The sequence below is a fragment of the Molothrus aeneus genome, chromosome 6 (assembly GCF_037042795.1).
Source record: "Molothrus aeneus isolate 106 chromosome 6, BPBGC_Maene_1.0, whole genome shotgun sequence".
Taxonomy (NCBI): domain Eukaryota; kingdom Metazoa; phylum Chordata; class Aves; order Passeriformes; family Icteridae; genus Molothrus; species Molothrus aeneus.
In genome coordinates, this window is record NC_089651.1 from 51,116,700 (window position 1) to 51,136,120 (window position 19,421).

General features: G+C 43.8%; 1 protein-coding gene across 2 annotated transcripts; it reads right to left on the reverse strand.

Annotated features, from left to right (window-relative positions):
* Positions 1-7,345: 7,345 nt before the first annotated feature.
* On the reverse strand, positions 7,346-16,938 carry SLC25A29 (solute carrier family 25 member 29). Of its 2 annotated transcripts, XM_066552265.1 has the most exons (4): positions 16,775-16,938; positions 14,896-14,939; positions 10,324-10,407; positions 7,346-9,704 (listed from the first exon to the last, which is right to left on the reverse strand). In XM_066552265.1, exons 1-4 carry the CDS (start codon positions 16,806-16,808, stop codon positions 8,961-8,963), a joined length of 906 nt encoding a protein of 301 aa, XP_066408362.1. In that variant the 5' UTR covers positions 16,809-16,938; the 3' UTR covers positions 7,346-8,960. The 2 variants fall into 2 exon arrangements, with proteins under 2 accessions (XP_066408362.1, XP_066408366.1); XM_066552269.1 differs by lacking the exons at positions 14,896-14,939; positions 16,775-16,938 and adding an exon at positions 12,884-13,132.
* Positions 16,939-19,421: the final 2,483 nt, after the last annotated feature.

The window sequence follows — 19,421 nt, forward strand, 5'->3', positions numbered from 1 at the left end:
GAACTGTTACTTTAAACATACATTTTGAGACTAAGCTATGTTAAATATTGATTTGAGGACCAACTGGGAACTGTAACTGTTATTGCCTCTGGTTGTATTGCATCTGATTACAGAGAGACGTTTCCATCTAGGCCTCAAATCAGTAGCACTCAATATACTCCTGAGTGTAAGTAGCAACACTCAGTAGCTTCAAAGGTCTTGCTTTGTAAGTACCTAATTCCATACTGGGTATGAATAAATACAAGCATTGAGCAGCTGCTATAACTTGTTTAAGCTTTTAAAGTATAATTGGCACACCTTGCTCTTAAAACATCCTGCTTGATTGATTCCAGAGTTTTCCTCAAGGTTTTTCAGTGAAGAAATTACAGGATTTAAGAATAGCAACAGAGTTGACTTTGAAACCACCATTCCCAGCGTGCTATTGAGTTCCTGCATTCCACCACCAATTTGTGAGCGAGTTCAGGTAAGAGGAGGAGAAGATGAGGGGTGGTAGAAATGTGGGTTTAAAACTGGCAAAAAATTTCCATGCTTACTCATTCCACATGTTCTACTGCTCGTTTGATTGTACATACACCTCGTTTGGTTCTGCTGCTGTCAGAATGAAAGGAGGCAAACTCAGACCAACTTAAAAGGCAGAACTGACCAGACTTTATCTATTTATGGTCTGTCAGTAAATGCAAACAACTTAATATACTAATTATTTGTGGAGAGTGTTTCTTGAAAAGGTTGTAGGAGGACTTCAGACTCAGATTTGAAATGCTAAGAGAATAAATCTTTAGTGAACTAAACAGAATGCCAGGACCTCAGCTGAACCTGCACTAAATTTTAGTTATCTCCTGTTTGAAGAGGGTCACTGTGGAATTGAGGTAGTGCATTTTGACTTTACTCTGTAGTGGTTGCAAATTGTCAGTCAACAAAGCCAAATACTAAAAACACATCCTAACAACAGCTTGTCACCAATAATGTAGCTTTAAGGGCAGATGGAGATCCTTTCTCTGCTAATTCAATAGTGGATAGAATCCACTATGGAAGATGGTGGATCCAATAATTACTGGATGGAAGATCCAATAATTACCAGAAACAGCAAAAATATTGAGGCTTTGAAATGTTTGAAGAAAGTGAATCCCTTCAAAGTGTCATGGCTGTGATAATAACAAGTGTTTCCACATGCTCATCCTGTAGCTCACAGGGTATTTTGTCAGTATGCCTTGGAAAAACTGGGGATGGTTGGTTTTTCTACTCAGTTAAGATGCATGAATGTGAGTAAGTATGTGTTGAATATCATTTTTCCAAGTGTTTCCTTAATACCTTGAAGGAATTGAGAAAATCTGGAATTTTCATCAGGGCTGCTAGACAAATCTGTCTGGAAAGTCTTAATCAGTCAAGTGGCAGCTGCTACTGGCATGGTTGGTATATAATGTGTGTCTATAATGTGCCATCTGTAATGATGGCATTGCAGAATAAGTTTTTCATCTGTACAGCACCTTCTAAAATCTGCTGTGTAATCATGGTGTGAGGAGAGGAGTAAAGCATGTTCGTGTCAGCAATGAGCTTTACTGCACTCATGTTCCTGGAGCACTTAAAGCTACCAAGGGGAACCTGGGGTGGATTTCAAAACTGAATATTGGGTGTGAATTTTGCAGGCAGGAATGCAACTAAGAGTTCACTTCAATATTCTTGTTCCTGGCTGTGTAAATGGAATACTTTAACAAGTAGCACTTTCCTTGAGAAGAGTCCCAGGGCAAAGGAATGGGAAAGTGAAATAGAGCAGAGGGAGTGCAACCCTGCTGCTGAACACAAGGAGCAGAAACATCTGCACAGTGTCTGTAAAGGTAGATGTGAATCAGAGCAGGACTGTATGTGTTTGTATTATATTCAATATTCAGTTTGATAATATGAATTGGTCTAGTGTCAGTTGCAGGAGTGTGATAATGGCTTTACAGCAATGCTGAAATTCCACCTGGGTGGCTACTGGTTTAATTTTGTGAGGTAATTGAATCAGTGGTTCTTTTCTCAACTTCATTCTCTTTGCCTAAAGCAAACCAGCTTTTATGTGTACTCTCAATGATCCTATATTATTAAGGCAGTTTAACTTAAGAATATTTTTCAGTCCTTTTCTCTGGAAATGACCTGGAAAGTGTTGTATTTCCTTTGGGCAAGGACATCAGATTCTGTATAAGAGTTAATGTGAATTTTTCAGGTCCTGGTTTCCCCTGAAGTGTCAGGAAAACACTGTTTTGCTGTAGGTAAATGAATAAGATTCGTTATAGCAACTGGGTTTAACACAATTCCCGTTTCAGGGTTTTCCGAGTCTTCTGTTACTTTTTCCAAGAGAAAAGCTCTAAGCCTGGGTGCTGGTTGGGTACCACAGCTTCTGTTGTGTGTCATGGTGTGGACATGGTTCCCTCATGTGAGCTGCTCTTCTCACCAGGTTCCTGTGGCTGCTGGGAGCTCTCCTCCTCTTGCAGGAGCAAGCCTGAAGTTCTGTCCAGATGCTGGTGAATTTTGGGAGGTAGAGAAAGGGATGGAGAGTCTGTGGCGTCCTTGCAGGATTTAGGGTGCTCCTTTTGGCACCACTGCTGGAGCGATGTTGTAGGTTTAAGTGCGATTCCTCTCTAATGGCTCTGGTGTCAGCTGTGTCAGTCTTTGTTTCGGTTCAGGAGCTGCGGGTAGCAGTTTGCCAGGAGGTGGCAGTGAATCGCCTGTTTGCATGGCGTGACCGGCAGACAGAGTGGCAGTGTCAGGGTGCCCCTGCGAGGTCAAGTGAGTGTCCTGAGGCGTTCAGTGGACCTTGGCAGGCTTGGAGTGTGCCAGTGGCAAAGAGCAAATTGCCCACACACCACCGAGGGGAATAAGAATTACAATTGTGTACTGATTTCTTAGAGTCCTGAGTTTACTTGTGCATTCATTAAAAGCACCATCAAGGCATTGAAAATAAAAGACCATAAATAAAAATTGTTGAGTGTGACATGGGTCATATATACATGCATCCATAAAATATTAATATTAAATAGAGAGTAATGTGGGAATCCAGTGATCAATGGTATTAATGAATGTGCTTTCAGCTGTGAGTGGCTATTTTGGTTAACTGCTGGACCTGTAAAACATCACTGCTTCTCTCCAGCAGAGGCATCCTGAAAAGTCCCAGCTCTTCTGAGGCAGTTTGGGCCTTTGCTTCAGTCTGTTGCTGCTCATAATGTGTGCAAGGCCATTGCAGAGACTGCACAACAGGACCCATGTTGCATTGGAGTCCTGCATTGCTGCTCTTTAGGGGATCAGAGATCTCAAGTAACCTGTTTTCCTCCCTGGAGCAGCCCCACAGAAAAGATGAATTTCAGAAGAATGTGAATAACCAAGATTTTTGAGATAAATTATAGAGCATGTGAAGACTGTGGCATATTATGTGTACTGCTTGTTAAACAGTGGCAAATCCATACACAAAAGGTCTTGGTGATAGCTCCTAATGTCCTTTGGCTAAATCTCATTTTGGGAAGTGATTGCAAGACAAATCTGTGGAAAACTGTTGGTTAGTGTTTTGATTTGAGGGCTCACAAAGTCAGGTGTCCTTCGGAGTTGCAAGGTGGACTTGCCAAGGACCTCACTGACCTTGCCTGTGCCAATTCTGGCTCACAAAGGCTTTGACTGCCTCACACATGGGGCATCATGCAGCTTATGCGTTGACTTATTTTTCAACACATGTATTTTTTTCTCAGCAAAACAGAAAATTTGGCCTTTTGATATAGAATCCTTCAGTTTTCAGTCTTACCTGCTGCTTTGACTGAACCTCCAATGGATTTATATGAATCCACTGACTTCCATAGCTTTAAAGGCATACAATGTTTATGGTTTGAAAATGGATTGTAAGGAATAATACTTATGGGAGGTCTTTAGGTTTTCCTCTTGTGTGGTTGGTTGGTTTGCTTGTTTTTATTTTTTCCTCCTGCATAGGTTAGGGACAGGGCATTTCATCTCAAATTTCCCAGAGTGTGAAATGAAAATGTGTCCAGTCTCTCAGTTAAGAACTGGCAGGGAAGCAGGAAACTGCCTGGATTAATTTAAGGGTAGAAGTAGTTATTACATTTACCTCCTTTAACTGCAGTTAAAAAGTTTGAACTTTATTACTGGCCTGTTTGAAAGCACCTCTCATAGATTCTTCCTAAGTGAAAATACCCCAGTTCACGAGGAAGAAGGTGTATGGGCTGGTGGATTGCAACACTGAAGTATTCCTAATCTACAATAAATCTCTGCTTAAGATAATAGATCAAATCCTAGAAGAGGAATATTCTGTTTTGAAATAAACACCAACTTTAATCTGGCCAAGTCAAATTACTTGAGCAACACTTCTTTCTATTCTGATATATATAAGAAATGGTGCAGACCATGAGGTCAGGCTTCATTATGATTTTAATGTTTTATTGATTGAGACATGGATGTGGCTAAAATGGTAAAAGTCTATTTTACTGTCACTAAAAATGCAGTGTGCTTCTTTCAGTAAGAAAAACGGTCATAATAAATTATGATAGTGAATGATAACTAAGCAATTTGACCGTGTTAGTTACATTTTATAGACCCTAAGGATATTTTGTGAACATTAGAACTTGACATTCTTCCATTTATATCAATCTATAGGGCATTAGTGTACACTGCAGACCTTGCCTTGATTTCAGTTTATTTATTGATGAACCTGTACATCTCAAAATCACTTTCTAGGTCAACTCAGTTAAAACTAGTAATAAACTATAAGTAGAAAAGCTTTTACTGTATCTCTTATGTATTATTGTGCATATTATGTCACTTTTTTCCTGTTGGTGACAACTACTTTTGCAGTTACTGAGGACAACACTAATACAAAAATTGCAAAAGAGTTGCACTGGGAAGATGAAAATGGCTCATTTTCCTCTGCTTGTCTCCCCTGGACACGCATAAATTCCTGAACATGGAAAGCAGCAGTTTGCTTCCCCTTGATATCAAAGGCTGTCTCCCTTAGGTTTGGCCCAGCAAGTTCTCTGCTTCCCTGATCTCTTGCTATGCCCCCAGAGTCCCTCAGATCCTTCATCTGTCTCCATGGCTGTGGTGTTTGATAGGGCATCTTGGCTTGGGTAACCTTCTCTTTTCTCTGCCTGTTTTTGTGGCAGAAGAGGGGTTTAACTGCACAATCTGCTAATCTAATGGTGTTTGGCACACTTCTGGGTTTTAAATTGTTCTTTAAATATCCATGGATTAAAAGTTGGGCTAACAGCAGCTGACATTAAACTGTTAACACATGTTGTCCAGCATAATAATAAATACATTTCATTTTAAAGAACAAGCACCTCTTTTCTTTGCAAGGTCAATGTTTACATTTGTGTCTTAAGTCTTTTTCCCAGCATGCTGCCAGTGCTGCACCTGCAAAGGACAGGTTTTCATCCCTTGAATGTCTTGCTACCCCTTTACCTGAACCATATGGAAAGCTTTATCACAGAATGGGTTGGAAGGAGCCTTAAAGATCATCTAATTCCAACACCCCCTGGCATGGTCAGGGACACTTTTCACTTGACCAGACCCCCATCGTTCAGACCCCCATCCAGCCTGGCCTTGGACACTTCCAGGGGTGGGGCACCCACAGCTTCTCTGGCCAACCTGTGTCAGGGCCTCAGCACCCTCACAGTGAAGAATTTCTTCCTTATAGCCAATCTCAACCTGCCCTCTTTCAGCTAAAGGCCATTACCCCTTGTCCCATCGCTGCAGATATGCAGAGAAAGACAAAGCAGAGAGGACAAAAATCTTGTCATGTTACAGACCTCATAAATAGATTTCACACTAGTTGTTCTACTGTGGTAACTTTTAGTCAAGCAGTAGTACATGCTTGACATTCAAAAGTACATGGGTACTTCTTTCCCCTCTTTTCCTTACTGGACATGTTTCTGGCTGTAACTTTTAAAACTGGCGTGACTCATCTAGTTTAAGAAAGAACAGGGCAGAAGAACTTGATAGTGAGTTTCATTTTCAGGGATTTTTACCTTCTTAATCCCTTCAGTTATTTGGGAACTGCTTGATAATGGTGTGGAAAGAGGATCTGGGAAGCAGGACAGGTAATTCTGTCTGAATTGGCTCACATCTCAAAAATCTATCCGGAAAAAGAATTGTATCATGATTTAAAAGGCTGGGGATGTTGTCTAGCTTGATTTAATAGTTAGAAGTCACATGGATTTCAAGCAAGTGACATCAGACTAGGCTGAAAGCTGACTTTAGCCTCTTCTCAGGCTTGTTGAGTAACATCCAGTGTCTGCTACTGATTATTTAAGTTCCAGATGGATGAATTTCTGGAATGAATGCTTTAGTAAGCACCACAAGTAAAACATTATATAGCCCTTTTCTGTTTTAATGATATTAGTCTTCTAAGGAGACACTGTTTGCTTATTCCAGGTATTTGTTTCTGTTCCATAGTTCAATGTTGAACATAATTGTTGTTCCTGCTGAGAGAACAAAAGGTACTTGACTGGAACTGACCCTGGCCACGGTCAGGTGGAGAGGAGGTGGCCTTGCTGTTTTCAGAGCCAGGAAATGATGCTTGACAGGGCTGGTGGCAGCCACATGTATCTGCCCTTTAAGATGAACTAGTGGAGCCAGTACCTGAAATAACCTCTGAAGAGGAGGACAGGAACCTACTGGAGCGAGGCCAGAGCAGGGACACAAGGATGGTCAGAGGGCTGGAGCAGCTCTCCTTTGAAGACAGGCTGAGAGAATTGGGGCTGTTCAGCCTGGAGAGGAGAAGGCTCTGGGGACACCTTCCAGTACCTAAAGGGGACTTACAGGTAATTCTGTAAGTGAAGAAGGGAAGGTGGAGAAGGACTTTTTCCAAGGGTGTGGAGTTATAAGGGGTAAGAGTTTCAAACTGAGAGTGGGTCGAGATTAGGTTTTGGGAGAGATTCTTTTCTGTGAGAGTGGTGAGGTGCTGAACATGTTGCCCAGAGAGGTCATGGACACCTGGTTCTTGATTTGGATGTGACCCTGCAGGGACCCAGAACTTGTCTTCCCCAGCTGTGCAGCCTTGGGGCTGATCAGCACAGATTGAACCAAATGCAGAAGAGGAAGTGTCTAAGCACAGGGGCAGCTCTTTGGCTCTATAAGCAGGATTGTTCTTTCAGAAGAGGAAAGGTCAGTTTAAAGAGGTGAGGTCAGGCAACTTCCTTTCTTTGGTGGAGCCTAAGCCAAAGCAAGGCCCTGCCCTTCTCAGCGGTGCACACAAGGCAGATACAGAGCAAGTTTTCCCTGGCAAAAACCAGAAACCCCATCCTCATGCAAACTTTATTTAACACAAAAAAGCATCTGAGTAAAACATTAAAAAAACCCAAATTCCAAACAATCAAAGGCAAAATTTTAAAAAAATTTATTCCCTCAATATATATACAAGAATTGACATACTTCTGTACAAAGGTGTAAATGGTCTTTGCTGTGATTTGTTGTGCATATGCAGCTTAGTAGACAGATTTAACATTCAATTTGAATCTCAGTGCAAGTAGGCACTAAAACATCCACCATACCTTCAAGGTATAAAAAGACATACCAATTGTACAGGTTTCTCCAGCATATTTTGTTACAGTGCAAAATGCTATGAAACAACACTTCTTTAGAAAATTCATATATATTAAACACATATTGCACTTGTCCCAACCAAAAGTGTAACAAGTTGTACTTACTGAACTAGTTTGATATGTTTGAAAACATTGCTTACACACATACAGTCCTTCCTCCTGGCTCTTTGTGCCAAATATCTGTAGCTTTTAGCTCAAATCTTAAATAACTCTTTGTAGCTCTTTGGCTAATTCAATTCTTCTTGAACAGACTGGTAAAAAAAATTACAGCAGATTAACGTAACAAGAAAATTCTCTAAGACCCTTTTCAGTCTTCTTTCCAGTAGCACTGTAACTAAATACATAAAAATCAGTGTTGTTTAAATTCATAATGCAAGTGTACTGAACAGTAACCATTTCAGACACTTACACCCCTGTTTTCTGGAAAGGTATGAAACCTCCAATCCTAGATATTTTACATATTTCTAAGATACTTCAGGCTGCTAAGCTAACATTGCACCCACAAACATTTTGTGCAATAGCACAGGCAGGACTTTGACTTCTGTACATCACTGGCTGCTATGGGGCATGTTGGGAGAAGTGGTGCAAAGTTGCATTAACTTCAGAGAACAAAGTCCATTAGATTGAGCTACTCAATGCAGTCTGTGCACCCACCAAATGAGAAAGAGGTGAGGGCAAACAACACCAGTCCTACTAGATTTGAGTTTCCCTAAATCCTTACAAGCCTTGAGATTTGAGGAACAAGTGCATTTGAGTGCAGATGCTAACTTTGTGCTTAAGATATTTATTCAAAGCTGAAAGGTCAGGGAGTAACTTAGGTACAAATTTTTTTGTTTGTTTGTTTTTTACAAATCAGTACGAACAAAGTTGCTACTAAAACCATTGACATATAAAAGCAAAGGAAAACTAAAACACAGGACTAGCTGAATGCTAGCCCATGCCTTTACAGTTCAGGGTTACCTGCAAAATGCTTCCACCACCAAACTTCTTCCCCCTTCTTCACCTTAGAGGATCACACTGGCTCCTGTCACATACAAAATGCGTATTTCTTTCATGAAAACATTTTTGCATTCAACTCAACTCAGTCATTCAGAACCTGAGTGAAAGAAAACTTGATTTCTGGTGCTAGAACACTCTCCAGAGCCTCTTCTGGAGCCACAACAGCAACTTTCTAAGTGCAGGTCCCCCTCTTACTTGAATACTACTAGATGTGGAGTCTTGAATAAGGCAAGATACTGCTTATACAAGTAGTGAGATGAAATTTGATATATTTAGGAATTCTTTATACAGATAGCATAAATCTACACTACCTGTGTGGGTCAAGTGTTCATGTTTCACAAAACCCAACCAGCTGGGCTTTGGATGGGGAGAACAGGGAGAGAAGGTTCACAAACTGGAAGGCTGAGGGATTACCGGAGCCGGCTCACATTCGGGAAGGCTGTCCTCTGACTTCATGTACATCAGGAACACAGTGACAGTGGCAAAGGTGGCTGCATTGACAGGAAAAGCACGGAGAAGCGTGGAGGTGAGGCCCCTGGTGAACACCCTCCAGCCCTCCTCGTGGTAGCTCTTGCGGATGCAGTCCAGGATGCCGCTGTACTGCGTGACGCCCCCGACGCCGTCGGCCTGGAGCCGCGACTTGATCACATCCATGGGGTAGGTGGAGAGCCAGGACACGATGCCAGACATCCCTCCAGAAAACAGCAGCTTGGGAATGACATAGCTGTCCTCGGCCTCACAGCCCAAGTACCGAGTCATGCAGTCATAGGTGAGGAAGTAAAAGCCAAAGCTTGGAGTTTCTCTTATGAAGGTAGACACCATGCCCCTGTTGATGCCCCTCAGCCCTTCCTTCTGATAGATTTTGATCAAACAGTCCAGAGAATTTTTGTAGTTCTTTGTTTTTAGTTTGTATTCTCCCGTTCCTTGAAGCTGCATCCTTGTCTTTGCCAGCTCCATGGGGCAGCAGATGACACACTGGATGGCCCCAGCTGCTGAGCCTGCAATGAACTGGTTCAGAGGAGTGTCTTTGCCCAGAGCACGAAGGGTGTTTCCTTGCACACCGAACACCAGCGCGTTAATGAATGTAAGTCCCATCATTGGTGACCCAATACCTTTATAGAGTCCAAAAGCCTAATGGAAGAAGGGAGGAAAAACCCTTTTTAGCAGTGGTGTGGATAACCTTCTCAAAGTGCAGAACACAGCCTTGCTGGCTCTCCCTTGTACCCCATCAGGACCACCTTGTTTTGTAATAAGAATTTAATCTCTGCCTAGGACACAAACATCTAAGCAATCTAGCAGTACAAAAATATAATTGGACACATTCAGAAAAGACTCTTACTCCACCCAGAGATCAGTTCTCTGGCAAATTTTATACTTTTAAAATAGCTTACTTAAAGCCTGAAGCAAACTTTTTAACAATGGTCCTAAAGTTTCAGCAGCAGCAAAAACAGTCACAAATTTCTTCATTCATTGCTTAAATTCTCAGAAAACTAGTTATTTAAATAACTTCTTATTTTATTAAAGAAGTTAGCCTCAAAAGACCATCCTCTGACTTAGTGATCTTCTCCCCAAAGTTTCTGGCAAAGTTCTGACTGCAATATCTGCCCTACGGTGAGGGGAGGTTCAGAGCATGCTTTATCTCTTGATCTTCAACATTTATCAGCTTTGTTTTCAACAGCTTTCCCACCCTCCTGAGCCAAAATACACAAAGATTAAAAAAAAATACACAAAGCAATAATTTTGTACTTACAGATTCTTGCTTTATGATGGACTGAAAGCAATGGAAAGTCCCACGGTAGAGAGGTTTCTCTACATTTTGAACTTGCAGACGGACCTATAAAAAGTTGTGTGAGATACCAATTTGTACATCAGGAACAGCCTAAAGGGTAAGCTACTGTCTGGTACCTATGTGGAGATTTTCTATAGCAATGCATATGCAAGAGCACAGGCTGGACACTGGAATGCCACATGTGGCACAATAATTTGAATAATCTTGTGTAAGTGCTTTCAATTAAGTTAGGGGGTGAAAACATGAGGGGAAGAGGATCATTAACTTCCTGTAACTATTAGCAAACCAATAAGTGGAAGGGTACATTGACATCTAGAATTTCAAACAGATGCTTTCCAGTACAGGCTACAATAGGGACTTTCTTTACCTGCCAAGAATACTTCTGTTCACACTAAGGAATACCTGTGCAAACCTCAGACAATTTAATTAAAAATTATTTTCAAGTCAAGCATGAGATTGGGAAAAATTTAGAGGGATGGAAACTTTCTATAATACCCATAGTGTTTCTAAATGCCAGATTTGGGGCATTCATTGAGATCTAATTTTTTTTTCCAGAGGGTAGCTGGGCAGTGACTCTTAAAATGTCTGCCTTTGCATAAGGGAAGGAGTAAAAAGCCATTTGTCCTTTTAAATTTTAGTCTGGTTTAGCTTTTTAGCCTGCTGAATGCAAACAATTGGTGAGGGTGTAGCTGCTTCAAACCTTTAAATGTTAGCAATCCATTAACTTTTCCAAAACAGATGGAGAGATAAATGCTACTGTAGCTGCTGCTCTTAGGAGATCCCTTTTCTGGATGCTTTTTAACCTATAATAGAAAATTTCACTTCTGTTTTTTCATGCTTATTTGCCCTCAGCACACTTTAAAAGAGTCTCAGTTCTACCTAGCTCAGTCAAAGCTCTACACTTAGCAATGAAATAAGTTGATTTCACTAGACTGATGAAATTATAAATCTGTGTTTGACCTCCCACATGGAGGGATGCAATGATCTTCAGAAAAGAAGCTTATCAACCCTGTAATGCTGCTGCTGCAACTCCAGCAAAAAGAAAAAAATACATCTATGTGAAAGATTCCTGACCTTAATTTTTTTTCATGGTTGCATAAAGTAATAAAAAACACCACCACCACAGCAATGAAAGACTGCCATCTGTGTGTCTAGAAAATGATTTATGGAGGTGGTTTGTCAGAATCCTATATTCAGGGTAGCTTTCTTCAAAGCAAAAAGAAATGGACAGTTTTAGTGTTTTTCCTACAACATGTTATTTCATGCATTGTAAATCAGAACTTTAGTTTTCAGTGTTGTTTTAGTATGTACATTAGTGTATGCTAGCCATAGTGGGAGGCTGAGATCACCTTGGGTCTTGCAACATCTCAGCATTAAAAGCAGGATTACAGTCGGATTCAAAGAAAATAAACCCTCTGTCACTTCCAGTGACTTTTGGGGGTAGGCAGACTGTCAAAACTGTTAAAGAAGCAGGTCCACAAGCAAAGGCAGATCTTAACAAGCTGTCACAACTGCACAAACAAAGGTTTTACTCCACTTAGAATTTACTGTTATTTTTTCAGACCTTGCCTGTGACTTCCACACATAAGGGCTTTGGGGGATTTGCAGCTTAGAAACCTTCTTACTTTATCTTTTCTGCTTGTGTTGAATAGTTTAGAATTAGCCATATCTATGGGCTGAATTTCCTAGTGCCATACAGCTCCCTCTATTTTTGTCTAAAGAATTTATGAAATATTAACCAATTAAGCTTTGCTGTAGGGTAGAATATTTAGAGTACTGACTCCCCAGGTCTAAGAATGAAAATCCTCTTTCTTTTGAGCACAGTGCTGGTCACACAAGGGTACCCACATCAGCAAACTGCCACGTATGGCAATGAGTGCACATAAAACTTGCATTTTCATGTGTGTTAATGCCATATTCAACAAGCTCCTTAGTGTGTACAACTGTAGGAAAGATGAATCATGTGCAGAGTTTATCCACCTGTTCCCTTCATTGCCCAATAACCTTCTTATGGGAAAACACTGTTACTAAGGCTTTTGCTCCACTAATAACACCCAGTAATTTCACATCACTGAAGACCTGCATAAAGGCACTCAAGACTAAATAAAGAAACCCAAAGCACTACATCTTCAAAACAGTCCAAGCATTTAATAAATGTGGGAAATCAGTGACTTCAGAAGTATTTGAGCAATGAAAACATCATCCAAGAATATGTAGTGGATAAGCCCTCAGCAGCAGTGTGCCTGAGATTTGGTTTTAGAGGCACTGTGTGTGGGAATGTACACAGCCAGAAATGCATAGCAGAAAGAAGGTTCAGAATAAAACTGAAAAAAACATTTCAAAAAAAAGGGATATTTAAACCCCGCTCCCTCCATGCCATAGCTGTAGAAGAGGGACACATCAGTTTAAAATTAAAAAGGGAAAAAGCTTCATAAGTCTTTCAGTTCTTTACTTGAACTAATACATTTGGGAATAAATTAAGACTGAGAGAAACAGAAGTGTTCACCTGGGCTATACTTACTAGGTAACTCTCCCGTGATGAGGCTTATCTGTCATCTACAACAAAGTAACACTTTTGCTGTTAATGAAGACAGCCCCTAGCTCAGAAAGTAAAGGCAGTTAAAAGCAAAAAAGCAATTTTATACATTACATCAACAAACCAGGGATAAAGAGTTTGCCAGTTCTGAGATCTGCTCAGTTGCAGGTTTTGCAGGGTGACTTCACCAGCTTAATGTCTCCCTGTGTGTCCCACCATCCCCCTCCCAGCTCTGTGAAACACGAGCACCAGCCAAAAAAAAACAGAAGAGCTTAAATGCCAAGGCAGATGTAAAACTTTGGCTTATCTAAGCAGGTTTCCCATTGTTCAATTATATTAAAAATGCACAGTCTAAGGTGACTAGCAGCTAGCCCTTTAAACACTGCAGAACAATAAAAAAGTTAAGAATTAACACATATACATACACAAGTTATGCAATGTCTTTTTTTTTTTTTTTCCTCAAAGGGTGGTTAGTTTTTCCACATACAGTGGTGGCTATGCCAGCTAATAGTACAAACATTAGTATTTGTTTTAACAAAATAGAGATAAACAAGTACAATACCTTCTAAAGGATAGGAAAATATAATGTGTCACACTGGATTTCATAAAACATTTGAAAACAAATTATTTGCTCTATTGTGAAGTAAGATGCTTTTTTCCCAGGCTGATAAATCTATTTTGCAATGATACATCTGCTGAAACCAGCATGGGAGCCCCAGTTTTTACAGTTAAATGTTTAGCTTCATGCAATAGAAGCTGTTCCACTTTAAAGAGAAAAACAAAACAAACAAATCACCAACTAATAAGCCCACACGTGGTTACCTTTAGTCTGAGCATAGAATTTTAGCAGTTTTACTGGATTCAATGAAATGATTGATCACCTTCAGTTAAGCATGTAAAACTTGGCAGGGTGGGAGAGAAAAAGACAGCTGGCCCTGTACCACCATAATAAAAATTGTGCAAGTCTGGATGATGCTATTCCTGAAAATATATTCTAGAATTCAGCTGAATTATTTAACTGTCAAATGTGCCACATTCTGAGCAACAAAAAGACAGATTTTGCTGTTTGAGCAGCTTGCAAGGAGGATCAGTACCCACTAAGTCAGGAATTCTGTATTGAATTAACCATGTGCTGGAATACAGAATGTGCTGGGGTCCTGGGTAACACTATCAGCCCACAGCCTTTTATATCTAAATTCAGCAAGGTACAGGTGTTCCAAATATAGATCTACTACGTGGCATGCTGTCTGCTGCAGTCAAGTGACCTGATGGATAACTTGAGCAGGGAATACACTGATATCCCTTCCATTCTGCACTGCAAGGCTTTGGGTAAGGCTGCCAAAAGATGACTCAAATTGTCATTCTGTTCTGGAAAATGGACTTGGGCTTCTGAGAGCCCTGCCTGAGAGACCCTCCAAGGGGATCTCAAATCTTGTACTTAAAATAGCTGAAGTATGTGTAACACACACAACTAACCATCAGAAAACTAATTTTTATGTGGAAAGTTACAAAAATATATAATAATACTTGGAGGAAACAGCCCCCAGACAAGCTCCATACTGTGGATTTTTATTGACTTCCACCTAGAGCTACAAATTAAAGAGTAATAGCAGAGCTTGAGGGGAAAACAAAACACCAACCTTTCAACATACTAACAAAGTGGGTCTGAGTTACAAGTGCGGGGAGAGGCAGTTTCAGCAGTTAGTGTTGAACAGTTGCAGAGAAGCAAGCTTAGAGCAAAACTTACTTCAATGCAAAGCTGTATTTCCAAATATGACATTGTTACTGCACTGAACTTGCAGTTTAAGGCCAAGGTTTATGTTATTAAGTTTTCACTTCTGAAGAATTGGAGATTGAAGAATCTAAAACACTAAACTGTAGAGGGTTGCTCCAAGCTTTCCCACACAGATTTACACTCCTACGGTGTCTGGGAACTTTTTTGCTTGGAGAAACTAAGTTTTCTACTTAGAGGAAAATATATTTCATAATGAACCCACCTTAACAGTGTCAAAAGGGTGTCCCACCAGCACACCAGCAGCACCTGAAATGAAATGCCATGGTTATTACTCTGAAGTTTCTTCCTGGCTCTGGGGCTACCGCAGGACCACCAGCCTGAGGTGTGAGTGCACAGCATGGTTGGCAAACCAGTCAAAGAGCATCCTACCAAGCCAGGAGATAAGAGATCTACAGTTCAGTCCTTCAGGCCAGTACCAGGTGCCTTTATGCTTCCCAGGCAGGGGTTGAGCTGTGACCACAGACTGTGCCACACCATATGGAGTGTGCAGCCGTGACTCCTGGCCTCAGCTGAAGGCAAGTCCAGGGGGGCAGAAAATGCCTCTAAAACACAATATTCCATGTACAGATCGCTCTGTGCAGGCACAGAAAACATGTAAACATCTCTGAAGGCAGCAGAGCACTAATGCTCTCAGCATTAATGGAATCTGGAACAGCCTTTCCAGCAGCACCTGCAGAGGGACTGCACACTACTGAAAACCTCTGCTTTATTCTAGCATCAAAGAACTTTTTAGAAGCCACATCCAGGCCTATTAGTTACACCAATCTGAACACAGGCATTGTGCACACACAGGCTGGAGCTGAATCCTCTGGCCCTGCACTTCTGTGACCCAGCAATCCCTACAGCAGCAATCCCTGCGATGACCGCTGACAACAGCGAGAGCTACGAGAGCGTCCGCGCCCCTTCCCACATCCCTGAGGGAGCAGAGCTGCCCTCCCTGTGCGGGGAAGCCCCTTCCCACATCCCTGAGGGAGGAGAGCTGCCCTCCGTGTCCAGGGAAGCCCCTTCCCACATCCCTGAGGGAGCAGAGCTGCCCTCCGTGTCCAGGGAAGCCCCTTCCCACATCCCTGAGGGAGCAGAGCTGCCCTCCCTGTCTGGGGAAGCCCCTTCCCACATCCCTGAGGGAGCAGAGCTGCCCTCCCTGTCTGGGGAAGCCCCTTCCCACATCCCTGAGGGAGCAGAGCCGCCCTCCCTGCACGGGGCCTGCCCCAGGACGGTGCAGCCCAGGTTGTTTAAGGCCAGCACGGCGGCAACACAGCCCAAGATAGAAAAGCAGCAACGTGCACTGTGTTCGGCACAGAAAAGCCAGCGGGGCGGCTGACCCCGAGGGAACCCTAGCAAGGCAAGGAGCACTAGGATGAAATCAGAGAGACGCCGAAAAAAGGAATTTAAAACACGTTTGCCAGGTTGGCAAGAAAAACAGCAAGCGCAAATACGCGAGAAGACGCGGGAATAAGACTCATGAACACAATTTTACAGATGCTAAATATAGCAGGCGCAGGCCGGCCGCAGATGCGCGGGGAGCGCAGGACGCGCGTCCGTGTTCGCCCCTCTCCATCTTAAACCTGCCCGGGGTCGCTGTGCTCAGGTCGGGGTTCCCATCGCCCCGCTGCCCCTGTGCTCGCCCCACACCCCTGTCCCCATCCCCATCCCCCGCTCCTCCCAGCCCCGGCACTGCGGCAGGGCCGGGGGGGCTCGGTGCGGACCCGGCACCGGAACCCCCGGGAGCTGCCCCGGCCCGGGCTCGGCCCCTGCGGCAGCGGGGCCGCTCTCGTCGCCCCGCACCATCCTCCGCTCCCAAAATAACAGCGCCGCGCCCGGCCCTCCCCGCCGACCTGCCTGCCTGTCTTCCGCATTTTAAAAACACTTCTCTCTATCCCCTTCTCCGCCTCTTCTCTATTTTCTACCTTTTCATGTTTCTCCCCTTACTTCCCTTTTCTTTTTTAGCTATTTTTCTGCTTATTTTTATATCATTATTTTCCTCTCACCCCCTTCTCCCTCCCTTTCCTTTCCCCCTTTTCTCCCCCTTCCGCACCGTTTTTAATGATTATTTTTCTCCCCCCGCAGACGCCGGCACTCACCGCCGACGCATCCCGCCAGGAAATCCAGAGCCATGCCGGCAGCGTGAGCCCTGCGCTCCAGGCTCTGCCGCTGCGCCCCCCGCCCGGCCCTTTCTACCCTTGCAAGGTTCGGGCCGCGCCTCCGGGGGCGGGGGCCGAGGGACAACTCCCCCCGGGCCGCCCCCAGCACTGGCGGCCGCGTGGGGGCGGCTCCCGGCCAGCGACGGGATGGAGATGCCGGGATTGCCGAGACTGCGCTTCCCTCCGGCACCTCCCTCTCCCCCCGCCTTCAACCTGTCACTGCTTTCTCTGCGACAGCTGCGCAATGAGCCAGAAGGAAAGGCTGAAAGAAATTTGGGCGGCTGGGGTGGTGGTGGTTGGAAGGGGCAGAGCATCCCTCTTGTCACCTCCGTTGTTTTGCCCTGGGGGGGTCTTGCTTCCTGGGAGAGGCATCCCTGGGTGCTTGTGGTTGGAAAGCCTGAGGAGCTGATAGCATGAGGCCTTTGGAGTGGGTGTCCCCTTTTAACAGGGGTAAAATGCCTGCCAGACCTGTTACAGGGAAAGGCTAGGGGAGTCAGGGCTGTTCAGCCTGGAGAAGAGAAGGCTCCAGGGACACCTTCACAGAACAGCTTGGGCTGGAAGGGACCACGGTGTTGGTTCTTGTCCAACCTTCCTGCTTAAGCAGGGTCACCTTAGAGCACGTGGCACAGGATTGCATCCAGATGGTTCTTGGATACCTTCACGGAGGGGAAACTCCAGACCATTTCCGGGAAATCTGTTCTGGTCTGCAGTCACTGCACAGCAAAAGAGTTCTTCATGTTCAGGTGGAACCTCCTGTGCATCGATTTCTGCCCATTGTCTCTTGCTCAACACTGCCAATAAGAGCCTGGGTCCATCTTCCTGACACCCTCCCTTCAGATGCTCACAGACATTGACTGAGTCCCTCTCAATGGTTTCTTCTCAAGGCTGAACAGGCCCAGCTCCATCAGCCTGAGAGATGGGTTCCTGTTCCTGGATCAACTCTGTTGCCCTTTGCTGACTCACTCCTGGAGCTCCATGTCCCTCTTGAGCAGCCCAGAGCAGGACACAGCACTCCAGGGCTGAGCAGAGGGGCAGGATCACCCTTCTCAACCTGCTGGCAATGCTCTGGGACGTGTCAGAGGAACTGTGGATGCCCCATCCCTGGAAGTGTCCAAGGCCAAATTGAATGGCACTTCAAACCTCCAGTTCTAGTGAGAGCTGTGTGTCCCTGCCCATGGCAGAGGGGCTGGAACTGGGTGGTTTTTGAGGTCCCTTCCAACCCAAACCATTCTGTGATTCTATTACCAGACTCCCCCCCAGAATATTGTCCCACAGAGGGGGGGAAGGGTTGCACCAGCAGATATGGGCCTTGTTCATTAAATGCTGCCCCCATGGCACAATGGGAAGTGTGGGAACGAGACCCTGTCTTTGGTGGTCAAAGGCACAAACGAGTGGGGCTTTGCAGAGCCCTGGATCTCAGTGTTGCACAGCACTGCTGCACTTCACCCTGCACAAGGGGCCTCTCCCTCCCTGCAGGCTTTTCTTGTTCTGCATTAATTCTGCTTTCCTGCTAACATTGCCTGGCTTCAGGGTGCCCTGATGCCAGAGTGCTTAAATGGGGAACTCAAGCTGTTGACAGTTTGAAAAGGGAGCCCTGTTTAAGCTGCTCGTTATTTCTGCAGGCAATGTCTGAGAAAGGGGAATACCAGTGGCCTAGAACAATAAGTAGCCTATTCCAACTTTGCTTAGAGTAACAGGATCTTCTTCAGGGCCTGCACAGTCTAAATTAATTTTGGAGGGTAAATTCCAGAAGCAGAATGGAAAAGCAGATAGGTGGATTTTTATTCCTTTTTTTTTAAATTGCTTTCCATGGTGTGGCAGGGATTTTTTTAGGTGTAAAAGCTCCATAATAAAATCAATAAGATCTTGCAGTGGAATAACACATTAAAAATCAATCCAGCTTTTACCTTCTGTGCAAAGAAAGCACACGAATAAATCAACAAAGACAAGGATGCTTTCAAAGAGGACTGAAACTACTAGTAGAAGAAAAAAAAGAGAATCTGTCCCAGATTAAGCAGCTCTTGAACTATCATTTCAATTAATATGTAGAGAAGATGTAAATGCAAAACATTCAACGAATCGCTGACATTACCCATATCTTCCAATTCAATGCTGATTTGGGTTCCTTCTCATCTCTAAACCCCATCAAATTGAATCAAGCACCAAGGTGTCTCTAGGATGCTTTGAGTCCCCTCATTCACGTACCTGCCCTGCCTGGGGATGACCAGCTGGAACTAGAGAGCAGATAGATTGGCTGGTCCTGCCCCTGGCACAGCACCAATGGCTTTGGGAGCTGCCCACTCCTGCTCCATCACCCACCTGCCAACAGGAGCCTTAGGTTTTACTGAACTCACACACCTACAGACAGTACTTGAGACCAGACAGAAATCCCTGACCAGTCATTTTTCCTTATGCATTGTATGCAAGTATGAGTGGAAGTGATTTTCTGTGACTCTTGTATACCCTGGATCCATGGGGGAAGCTACAACCATGTGCAGAGTTTTGTAGGTGAAAATCTGGATGTCATAGGTCTCTGTCTTGTAGCACAAGACCTGGAAGGATGAGCTTTGCCTAAAAAGCTCCTGGC